General features: G+C 44.7%; 1 protein-coding gene across 1 annotated transcript; it reads right to left on the bottom strand.

Annotated features, from left to right (window-relative positions):
• Positions 1 to 11,714: 11,714 nt before the first annotated feature.
• On the bottom strand, positions 11,715 to 12,032 carry LOC134389426 (thioredoxin-like). The gene has a single exon (XM_063112992.1). The coding sequence runs from the start codon at positions 12,030 to 12,032 to the stop codon at positions 11,715 to 11,717; it is 318 nt and encodes a 105-aa protein (XP_062969062.1).
• Between the last annotated feature and the right edge of the window lie 308 nt (positions 12,033 to 12,340).

The following is a 12,340-nucleotide window of genomic DNA, read 5'->3' as shown; positions in this document are numbered from 1 at the left end:
TCTGGAGAACCCTGACTAATACAACTAACTTGCTCTCTTCAAAGAAAAAAAAAAAAAAAAGAACTCTGTGGATTGAATGTCCATTCAAACTCCTTGAAACTTAATTCCCACTGTAACTCTTAAGAGGGTGGGAAATCCTACTATAGTAATTGAATGTGGGGCCTTACAGAGGAGATTAGATTGTGAAGACTGTGTCCTCATGAATGGATTGATCATTCATGGAGTGACGGGTGTGGTTCTGATGGCTTTAAAAGGAGAACAACTGAAATATGTGATACCATGAGAGCCATGTGATACCCTGAGAGCTATAGAGTCACCAGTAGGAAAAGGCCCTCGCCAGATGTGTTCCCTGGACTTTGGACTTCCCAGCCTCCAAAACTGTAAGAATAAGTTTCATCTCTTTATAAATTACCCAGTTTCAGGCATTCTGTACTAAGCTACAGAAATGTACTAATACACATACTAGTGGTGAAAAATATTTGGGCAAACACCCCCACTACATGTATTATTTGTTTGAAAACTAAATTTGCCCCATCGTAGTAATGATATAAAACATGTCTCCTAAATTGAAATTAAAAGAAGTTATTAGCATGAAATAAACTCTCAGTGGTTTCAAACCTCCCTAATACTAATACTAAGAATAGCTAATACTTTGAGGCGCCCACGGGGCAAAGTTCATGGTTAAGGGTCATAGATGGAAACTCTTATCATGAATAGGCTTTATGATCACTGAAAAATGTTTGGCTATTTCTCATCATAGCTGATGACTGTCATTGGCTTTCTTCCTCTCATGAGGTGGCTGACACAGAGTTCGTTTTAGCGGTAGAAGTGTCTGGCATTTTTGTTTGGCATTGGGATTAACCTGTGATCTTTCGTGTCACAGGTTCATTTTTGATTGGTTGAGATAAAAATGGATAATATAGCCTGTAGATCGATTTACATGGAAACTGCATTATGAGTACTGAATAGGCTGAACGCTAAAGAGTGCGTTTAATGAGATATAAAATGTTAATAAGATATGCTTTCTTTTTATTTCAAAATCCTTAAGCATTTAGATCCATATGGAAGTTGCAAATAGGAGCATAATACAGAGAGATCCCATGTACCCCTCCCCCAATTTTCCCCAATGATAATGTCTTACATAACTATAGCACACTACCAAAATCAGGACACTGACATCAGTATAGTAATAATAACTAAGGATCTTATTCAGAATTCATCAATTTTTAAAAAAAAATTTATTGTGGTAAAATACACATATAAAATTTGCCATCTTAACCTTTTTTTCTTTTATTTTATCCATATATAATGTCGTTGATTTTCATTTCCCTTTACCAATTCCTCCTTCCCCCCCCGCCCCCCATCAACATCATATCTGTTCACTTGTCTTAAAAGTTCAAGGAATTGTTGTGATTGTTGTGTCTTCTCCCCCCACCCTCCGTTTATTTGTTTGTATATTATTCATTTTTTAATTTTTGTTAGCTCCCACAAATAAGTGAGAACATGTGATATTTCTCTTTCTGTGCCTGGCTTATTTCACTTAATATAATTTTCTCTAAGTTACCATTTTTAAGTGCGCAGTTCAGTGGCATTAAATATATTTACGCTGTTGTGCAACCATCACCACCACCTGTCTCCAGAACTCTATTCATCTTGTAAAACTGAAACTCGGTCTCCATTAAACACTAGCTTCCCATTCTGTCCTCCTCCTAGAGTTCACCGATTTTTGTATGCAGTAAATTGTTTTGAATTGCACTATGAAATTTTATCACTCACATAGATTCAGGATACAGAACTGTTCTAACACCCAATAAAAAAACTCCCTTCTGCTCTCTCTTTTTAGACACACCCTCACCCTTCCTTAACCCCTGGCAGCCATAGTCTGGCAAACATAATCCCCATAACTCTTTCACCTTTAGAATACTGTGCCAGTAGTATCGTACAGTATGCAACCTTTTGAGATTGACTTCTTGTACTCAGCATAATGTCCGTGAGATTCATTCAGGCTGTTGCATGTATCAATAGTTATTCCTTTTTACTGCTCAGAGGTATTCCATTGCATGGATGGACCACTGTTTATATATTCACCAGCTGATGGATATCTGGGTTGTTTCCAGCTTTTGACTATTATGAATAATGCTGCCATGAATGTTTATGCACATAAGCTTTCAGATCTCCATGTACGTAAATACCCAGGAGTGGGATTACTGGGTCATATGATAAGTGTAAGATTAAGCCAAACCATTTCCCATAGTGTCCATAGCATTTGGTACTCCCACCATAATGTATGAGAGTTCTGCATCCTCGTCAGCACTTGGTATTGTCAGTGTTTTTATTTTAGCTGTTCTAATAGGTGCACAGTGGTATCTCATTGTGCTTTTGACTTACATTTCCCTAATGGCTAATGATGTTGAACATCTTTTCATGTGCTTCTCGGTCATCCATACATCCTCTGTGGTGAAGTGTTCAAGTGTTCAAGTCTGTTGCCCTTTTTCTAATTATTATTAGTATTTAAAAAATTTTTTTGGAAGATAAAAATGAATGCAAATGAAAATTCTTCAGTTTTCTCCTTATATACTGGGCTGCTGTCTTTGTTCAGGTTGCTCTAACAAACTATCAGACTGAGTAGCTTATGAACAACAGAAATGTATTTCTCACAGTTCTGGAGGCTTGGAAGTCCAAGGACAAGGCACCAGCAGATTTAGTGTCTGGTGAGGGCCAGCTTCCTGGTTCACAGATGGCTATCTTCTCACTATGTCCTCACATGGCAGAAGGGGCAAAGGAGGTCTCTGGGGTCACTTTTATAAAGGCACTAATCCCACTCATTAGTGCTCCCCCCTCATGACCTAAGTACCTCCCAAAGGCTCCACATCTAAATAGCATTACACTGGGTATTAGGTTTCAACATATGGATAGGGGTGTGGTGGGGGACACACATAAACATTCAGTCTGTAGCACAGGGGCATAGTTTCTCAGAGTGTGTGTGTGTGTGTGTGTGCCATCCTCAATGCAGTCTGTGTGAATGGCGCCCCCTGAAGCTAGTGCAGTGCACCTGTCCAATTCTCACTGCCCCACTTTGACAATAGCTGCTGCTGGCTGTGTTCCCTGTCTGTGGGGTGTAGTCCCACCTCACATGCTTGGCATCGGGGTCCCTCACAATCTGTCTCCAGCTGACCTTGACAGTCCCCTATGTAGCCATTTCCCATCCCCCATTCTATCCTAAAACCATGCTTTCTCAAGCTTTAGGGCCTTGTACATGCAGTCCCTCTGCTTGCAATACCCCTGTCCCTCCTGACTAATGATTCCTCACACTCTGCTCTCCATGCCAAGTTCAAGCTCTTTTAGAGGACATATCTCATTCACTGCTCCTCATCCCTGGGGTCCTTGCTCTGGTCCATCCTTAAATACACCAGCTGGGAATGTTTGTTTCCAGCTCTGTGCTCCTACCCTGTGGAGTCTGGAGCTGAGCTTTCTCTGCTGCCTGTACACTGCTCAGCACAGGACTGAGCACAGAGGACTGGAAGGGAGAGAGGGGCTGTTGTTGGAATAAATGAATGTGAGTTTGGAAGATAATTTTGTGAGCCAGTATTCACATTTTTTCAATGGGACTATAGAAATTTTAAGTTGAATGGGAAGTTCCTACAAGAACAGTTCTATCCCGCATCTGTGCATTCATTCATTTATTCATTCAATTGTTCTTCAGCACCTACTATGTGCCAAGCCCCAGGCCAGGTGAAGACAGACATCAACTTTTTAAAAAAAAAATTTTATTTTATTTATTGAATCAAAATCAATTATACATATTTTGGGGGTTGAACATTGAGATATGTTGATTAAATCAATATTACTAGCATATATATTGTTACAAATCATAATTATTCTTTATGCCCCTTGTCCAACCTCTCCCCATCCCTCTCTCCCTCCCCCCTCCCCCCTCTAATTACCCTAGATTTCTTCTCTCCTTCTGAAAGAGTAATGGTTCCTCTGTTAACTTGTTACCTAGATGATCTGTCCAATGCTGAGAGGTGTGATCAGGTCCCCCAATATTATCATAGAGCAGATGCTTCTTCTGTCACTCTGAAATGGGTTTTGTGGAAAGAGACATCCTCTTCTTTTCTTTGTCTCTGCTGGTGACTCTTCTTGTGTGAATGCACTCCAGTGGTTGGCAGACCATCTGTGTGGTGGCTGTGGCATCTAGCTGCTTTTGCAGCAGCCATGGTTATTGTGGTAGCTGTGGTGGGCCACCCACGTGAAGGTGCTGTTTTGGGCATGCTCCTTGGCACTGGCGGTATGCCTGGCTGTGGGGTGTGTTTGGTCCCCTTCTCCATGCCTCTGGTCCCTGGGCAGGCCCCAAGGCGTTGGCGCCATGTGCCTGGTTGTGGGAGAGGGGTCCAGTCCCCTTCTCTATGTCCGGGTTCCCTGGGTGAGCCCCGAGGTACTGGCACAGTGTGCCTGGTTGTGGGAGGAGGGTCCGGTCCCCTTCTGCATGCCTCTGGGCCAGGTGGGCCCCAAGGTGCTGGCATGGTGTCCCTGGTTGTGGGAGAGAGGTCCAGTACCATTCTCCTTGCCTCAGGTCCCTGGGTGGGCCCCGAGGTACTGGCGTGGTGTGCCTTGTTGTGGGAGGAGGGTCTGGTTCCTGGCTCCATGCCTCGGGTCACTGGGTGGGACCCAAGGCACTGGCTCGGTGTGCCTGGTTGTGGGAGAGAGATCCAGTCCCCTTCTCCAAGCCCTGGGTCCCTGGGTAGGCTCTGAGGTGTTGGCATGGTGTGACTGGTTGTGGGAGGGTGGTCCGGTCCCCTTCTCCATGCCCCAGGACCATGGGTGGGCCCTGAGGACTGGCTTGGTGTTCCTGGTTGTGGGAGAGAGGTCCAGTCCCCTTCTCCATACCTCAGGTCCCCAAGCAGGCCCTGAGGCACTGGTGCAGTGTGCCTGGTTGTGGGAGAGAGGTCTGGTCCCCTTCTCCATGCCCTGGTTCCCTGGGCAGGCCCCAAGGTGCCAGTGTGGTGTGCCTGGTTGTGGGAGAGAGGTCCAATCCCTTTCTCCATGCCTCACTTCCCCAGGCGGGCCCTGAAGTGCTGGCTCGGTGTGCCTGGTTGTGCGAGAGAGGACCATTTCCCGTCTCCATGCCCTGGGTCCCTGGGTGAGCTCCGAGGTGCTGGCATGTTGTGCCTGGTTGTGGGAGGGTGGTCTGGTCCCTAACTCCATACCCTGGATCCCTGGTAGAGCCTCAAGGCACTGGCTTGGTGTGCCTGGTTGTGGGAGAGAGGTCCGGTCCTCTTCTCCTTGCCTCAGGTCCCTGGGCAGGCCCCAAGGTGCTGGCATGGTGTGCCTGGTTGTGGGAGGGGGATCCAGTCCCCTTCTCCATGCTTCAGGTCCCCAGGCTGGCACTGAGGCACTGGTGCAGTTTGCCTGGAAGTGGCAGTGGGGTCTGGTCCCCAGATCCAAGCCTCCAGTTCCCAGGCAGGCCCCAAGGTGCTGGTGGTGTGGCTGGGCCGGAACTAATTTTTTGTCCTTTACTTCTAACATGGGGAACTTCCTGTGGGAACCAGTACTTGAGCTGTGTGGTTGTTTAAATTGCTGCTTTGCTGCTGTTTCCCTAGGAAGGCTTTTTGTGCAGCTCAGGGTTTAATGGTTGATCTTATAGGTACTTCCGGCTCTCCAGAGAACCAGTGCATCTGTGTTCTGTAGAATCTCTGATCTGGGCCTGAGTTTTTCATCCAACTGCACCCCATGCAATTCTGCATTCCCGACCAGTCTCCTCTGAGTGGTCCTTTGCTGATTGGGGGGCAGATCAGCTGTCCTTGCTGGGTTCCAGTGTTCCCCTGTGGCCCATCTCACCCACTGCCCGTGCTCCAAACACTTCTCATGGGATGAGCCCTGCCTAGTCCCTTGTGATGACTCACCAGCCTCTGAATGGCTCCCTTTTTTCAGCCGTTCTGGCTCCTCGCTCCTGTGTGGGTCCACGGGAACCCTATTATTGGTCTTGCTGTCCTGGGGGCCACCAAGGCCCTCTTCTCTCCTGCTGCCTTCAAGTAACTTCATCCAAAGGGCACAGCTGCGGCTTCTGCTGGCTCCTGCTCCATGCGCTCAGCAGCTCCAGCCTTAAAGCAGCAGCGGCCCAAAATGCTCGGAGGAGCTTTTTCTTTCTCTCATCGTAGTTTCTTCCATCTTCATGAACTCCCGTAGGTCTCTCGTCCTCTTCCCCTAAACTCCAGTGGCCCCAGCTTGGCTGATGTTACATTTTTATAGCTGTAAATTTGGTTGATTTTGTGGGAGAGAGTGACACTGTGGAATGTCTATTCCGCCATCTTGATTCTTGCTCTCAAGACAGACATCATCTTGCCCCTCATCCAGCTCACAGCTGAGTGGAGAAGAGAGACAGGAATGCAATAATCACACACATAATTAACTCATGGTTACAACGTGGCAAAGGCTAAGAGAGTGGGAAATGGGGTCCCTGTTTAGGGTCAGGAAGGCTTTCCCCCAGGAAGGTGACACTGGGCTGAGATATGAAGGATGAATGGGCGATGAGTTGGCCGAAGTGGGTAAGGAAAGGTGATTCAGGCCAAAGGAACAGCATATTCTAAGGCTCTGGGTGGAGCACCCCGGGGCACCTGCACTTTGGGGGCCCCGCCCTGCCTCGCCTCATAACATACATACTCTAAGGCACGCACATTAAATGTATTTCTTCCTCTGCTAAAAAAAATGTAAAAAGTGTCATTGTATTTTTGCTTCTGAAATTCTTTAGGTTGCATGAAAAGCTCGTTGGCTTGTGCTTCTACAGGAATTCTTGCAAACAGAGAACAATCTAACCCACAAATAACTTTCCACCCTAATGGCATTTGGGGAAATGCTAAAACGAACAATGAATATAGTTGACTTGTTAAGCTCGGTAGACATTTCATTGACACGTTTATTGATTTTGATTTTACAGCCTTGCTGTTAACGTTTTGAAATATCAAACTGTGTGTTTTTAAAATATTTTCTTCCAAGTCTTGAATGTTTTCAGAGACTTCTGGAAAACCTCCAGGCCTGTGCCAGGAAAGGGTGACTTTGCAGCACCTGAGGAAGGACCATAGTGGGGCTTGCGATGTACCAGCGCCTCCCAGCGTCTCAGTTGGGAAACGCACCCTGCGAAGGCCGAGGACCAGCCCCAACAAGGCGGTCGGGCTCCCAGCTCTACTGACTCTTCTATCCTGGATGTCCCATCTCCACGAATCCCAAACGCCAGCTGGAAGGAGTTGTCCTTCCCCGACACAACATCCGCTTCTCGCCTGTCTGCCTGTCCTCCTGCAGTTCTTCCTCTATTCTTTTATTTATTTACTTTATTTTCAAACTTTATTTATTTTATATCCAAGGTGTAATCACTATACGAGTACAATAAACAGGTGTACAGTCTGGTAAGTTTTGATGTACGTTTACACCCAAGACACTATCACTTTAAAATGGTTTTTAAATGTTGCAATAATTTCAAACTTAGAGCAGAGTTACAAGAATATTGCCAATAACTGCTCTGTATTCTTCTCCCAGTTTCACCAATTATTAACTTTTTCTCCCCACATTTGTTTGCTCTATCTCTCTATCTATATGCACCCCATCCCCCGCGCCCAGTACCTCAGAACAGGACTGTCTTTGCAAAGGAAATCAAGCTAAGATGAGGTCATTAGGGTGAGCCCTGATCCCTATGTCTGATGTCCTTATAAGATGAAAAAATTTGAACAGACATTCAAGTAAGGAAGATGAAGTCACAGGTAGAAGACAGCCACCTACGAGCCAAGGAGAGAGGCCTGGAACAGATCCTTACCTCACAGCCCTTGGAAGGAACCAGACTTGCTGACAACTTGATCTTGGACATTTAGCCTCCAGAACTGTAAGAAAATAAATTTCTATTGTTTTAAGCTACCCATTCTGCGGTACTTTGCTACAGCAGCCCTAGGAAACTAATCCAGGGTAGTATTCTACGGTAGGGTTGTATGGATGTGCTAGAGTTTGTGTAACCATGCACCTGTTCAAGAACATTTGGGTCATTTGTGGGGCTGTAATGGCATTTTTAAAAATGCTAAAGCCAACAATTAATGAAGTTGATAGAATATTCTATTTGGCAGTCATTTCTTTAAACATTTATTGATTTCAGTTTTGTGGTTTTCCTTTTGTGTTTTGGAGCAAAACTCTCTTTATTCTCCCCCCCCCACATAGATTGCAAATATTTTTAGAGTCTCCTGAGTAGATGCAGGGCGGGAGAGGGTATCTCTGGTATTGATGTTTCAGGAAAGAGATAGCTGAGCCTGGCCAGATCCCCAGTCCCGAAATATGATGCCTCCAGAGAATTTTTGGAATGACCTGTTTGGTTTGAAATGCTAGTGTCCCCTGGCGATTGGTTTGGAATACACACCACAGAAGAGTCGCAAATCAATGTTGCTGGAGTTGAGGAATGAATCCGTACACAACATTTGAAAGAGTGCTCAGTGATGGGATCTGTCACCCCGTTCTTGTCCCAAAGCCACTTCGCCCTCACTCCACCCTGTGTAGCTCCCACACTCTGAACCTCCCCCCCGGCCCCATTTTATGTCTCCTTGTCTTTGCACCTGCCATTCCCATTGCTCTTTCCTCCATCCTTTAAATTAAAAAAAAAAATTGTATACAGAAAAACTCACAGACAATAAGTTTGATGAGTGTATTAGTCCATTTCTGTTGCTTATGACAAAACACGTGGAACTGGGTAATTTATAAGGAAACAATATTTATTGCTTACGGTTTCAGAGGCTGGGGAGTCCAAAGTCCAGGGAACACGTATGGTGAGGGTCTTCCTTGATGGTGGCTTCTGTGACACAGGGTATCACATTAGGAGATGGCAGAAGCAGGGGGGCGGGGAGACTCTCATGTGCTCTCCTTTTAAAGCCCTCAGAACCATGCCCATGACCACCATTATTAATCCATACATTAGGGCATGGTCCTCAGATTCTAATCACCTCTCTAAAGCCCCACCTTTCAATTACCATGATAGGATTTCCCACCCTCTTAACAGTCATGGTGGGGACTAAACTTCAATAACTTTGGGGGGGGTCACTCAATCCACTGATGAGGTTAGACAAATGTGTTTATCTATATTATTGCCACCCACATCAAGATAGAAACATTCACCCAAATCAACACATACCTATAGGTATAGAACTTTCCTATCACCCCAGAAACCTCCCTTTTGCCTCTTTCCAGTCAATTCCATCTTAACATTACTAGGACAACCACTGTTATAATTTCTGTCACCATTGATCCATTTTTGGCCTTTTCTTGAATGTGAATAAATGGAATTATTATGTATGCTTTTTAGTCTGACTTCACTCTTTACAATGTTTTAAAAATTCATCCATGTCGTTCTGCGTATCCGTAGCTTCTTGGTTATAAGTAGTATTCCATTGTTTAGATATGTTATAGTCTGTTTATCTGTTCTCCTGTAAATGGACATTTGGATTATTTCTATTTTTTTTTGTTGCTATTATGAATAAAACTGTTATACATGTTTTTGTACAGGTCCTTCTGTGAATATGCATGTTACTTTGCTTGTGTATTTACCTTGGAGTTGAATTGTCAAGTCACGAGGTAGGTGTATGTTTAACTTAATAGAAACCATCATCCATTTTCCAAAGTGATTGCACCATTTCACACTCCCATCAGCAAAAGTACGACTATTCCTGTTGCTCTGCAGCCTCGCCAACGCTTGGTATGGTCAGTCTTCTTAATTTTTCCCATGCAAATGGGTGTGATATAGTATCTCATGGTAATGTTACCTTGCCTTCCCATGCCAGTTGATAATATTAAGCATGTTTTCATGCACTTATTGGCTAAACGCATCTCTTCTTTTGTAGAGTATCTGTTCAAGATTCTCATCCATTTAAAAATGAGTTTTCTTTATTATCGATTTATGGGAGTTCTTTACATATTCACGATATAAATACGTTGTTAGATATATTATTAAAAATATTTCTCCCAGTCTGTGCTTGCCTTTTCATTTTTTTTTTTGTAGAAAATGTAATTTTATTAATATTATTTTTTACATTTGAGGATGTTGTTGAGGAGCAGTTGGGAGGGAGGAGAAGGGGGAAAGGGGAAGGAAATGGGATGGAAGAAGGAGTAAGGAGGAGGGATGGGACTGAGGCCTGTGGTACCCCCTCATTCCCACAGGGGAGAGAGGGGGCTCCCAGCGGTGGCTTGGTCATTGCCAGGCTGGGTGCAGATGTCAGGGATGTGTGGCAAAAGCCCTCACCACCCCCATCCCAGCTTGGGAACCTGGGCCCCTTCTTGCTGTGGCTTGGTGGTTGCTGCTGGGCTGCCTGCACGTGTTGGGGGGACATGGCTGAGAGCCATCTCCCCTACCCTCAGGACTGGTTGTGGGTGTTGGATGGCATTGCTGAGGGCCCCGGCCCTGCCCACTTTCTGGCTTGGTAGCCCAGGGGACTTCTGGTCCTTCTAGGTGTTATAGGTGTTCTTTGGTGAAATGAGACCTTTACTAGTTAATTTCAAACTTTGTCTCTGGTTGTGGGTACTTTGTTTTTTCTTTCAGTTCTGTGCTGGATTATTTGCTGTTCCCACCACTTAAACTCTGCTCTGGAACGAATTTGTTGTCCTTTGCTTACTTCTAAAGTGGGGAACTTCCTGTGGGGACCAACTTGAGCTCTTTGGTTGAGCTAAATTGCTGCTTTGCTGCTGATTCCCTGGGGAAGGCTTTTTGTGCAGCTCAGGTTTTAACGGTTGCCTTTATAGGTACTTCCAGCTCTCATGAGATCCGGTGCACGTGGGTTGTGTGGAAACTCTGGTCTGGGCCTGAGTCTTTCAGCGAACTGCACCCCCTGCAGTTCTGTATTCCTGACCAGTCTCCTCTGAGTGGTCCTATGCTGACTGGGGTGCAGATCAGCTGTCCTTGCTGTGCCCCAGTGTTCTCCCGGTGGGCTCATCTCCCGCACTGCCTGTGCTCCAAACACTTCCCATGTGCTGGTCCCTTGCAATGACTCACTGCCCTCTGAGTGGCTCCTTTTTTTCAGTTATTCTGGCTCCTCTCTCCTGTGTGGGTCCACAGGAACCCTATTAGTGGTCTTGCAGGCCTGGGGCCACCAAAGCCCTCTTCTCACCTGCCACCTCCAAGCAACTTCATCCTAAGGGCACAGCTGCGGCTTCTGCAAGTTCCTTCTCCCTGTGCTCAGAAGTTCCAGCCTTGAAGTGGACGGGGCTCAAAATGGTCAGGGCTGTTTTTTCTATCTCTCATCATGGCTTCTCTCACCTTCGTGCACTCTGTAGGTCTCTCCTCTTCTTCCCTTGAGCTTTAGTGTCCCCAGTATGGCTGTCGTTACTTTTTCATAGTTGTAAATTGGTTGCTTTGTGGGAGAGAGGGATGCTGGGGACTGTTTATTCTGCCATCTTAACCAGAACTGCCTTTTCATTTTGATGGTATCTTTTGATAAGCAAAGTTTTTAATCTAATTTATTAATTCTTTTAAGTTCGGTGTGTTTTGTGCCCTGCTGAACATTTCCTTGCCTACTCTACAGTCTTATGTTTTCTTCCAGAAACTTTTAAGTGTTAGCATTTTTTTAAAAGAGTAGAATTAATAGTTTACTGTCACTTATAATCAGACAACACGTGGATATAATCTCCATATTTCATGTGAATAAAAAAATTCCAAGTTTTAAACAGCTGATGGTCAGCTGTGTTTTCAGAATACATGATTAGATTAATTCATTAATGGTGGCTTCAAGCATTTCCTTATTAGCTCCAGAAAATCCACCCACCTTTTGTCCCTTTTTAAAAAACTGGAAGGTTGGCATGCACTTGACTTCATACTCTGAAGCGACATCCTGACAGTCATCCACGTCTATTTCAAGGAACACCACGTTGGAATACTTTTCAGAGAGGGAATGAAAGAAAGGCTTGATCATTTTGCAAGGCCCACACCACGTGACTGAGACGTCAGCTACTATAAGTTTTTCTCCTACAGCGTCCAAGGCTTCCTGAAAAGCATCCTTAATCTCGATCTGCTTCACCATTTTGGCTGCTGGGGGTGGGGGTGGGCGTGGGGGTCTGACGAGGGACTGCAAGAACCAATAGAAACAGGGCTGAAGCGCTGGACTGAGCTCCAGCATTTTTTATTTATTTATTTATTTTTTTTATTTTTTTTATTTTTTTTTTTTACCTACGTCAACTTTATTTTTTTATTTATTTATTTATTTATTTATTTATTTATTTATTTTTTATTTTATTTATTTATTTATTTATTTATTTTTAAATTTTATTTTGTCGATATACATTGTAGCTGATTATTGCTTCCCATCACCAAAACCTCCCTCCCTTCTCC

This window comes from Cynocephalus volans, chromosome 10, assembly GCF_027409185.1.
Source record: "Cynocephalus volans isolate mCynVol1 chromosome 10, mCynVol1.pri, whole genome shotgun sequence".
Classification (NCBI taxonomy): Eukaryota; Metazoa; Chordata; class Mammalia; order Dermoptera; family Cynocephalidae; genus Cynocephalus; species Cynocephalus volans.
This window is presented reverse-complemented; position numbering and strand designations above follow the sequence as displayed.

Bases quoted from the DNA above. Each gene is read 5' to 3' on its own strand.
- LOC134389426 (XM_063112992.1), bottom strand. From the start codon at position 12,032: ATGGTGAAGCAGATCGAGATTAAGGATGCTTTTCAGGAAGCCTTGGAC.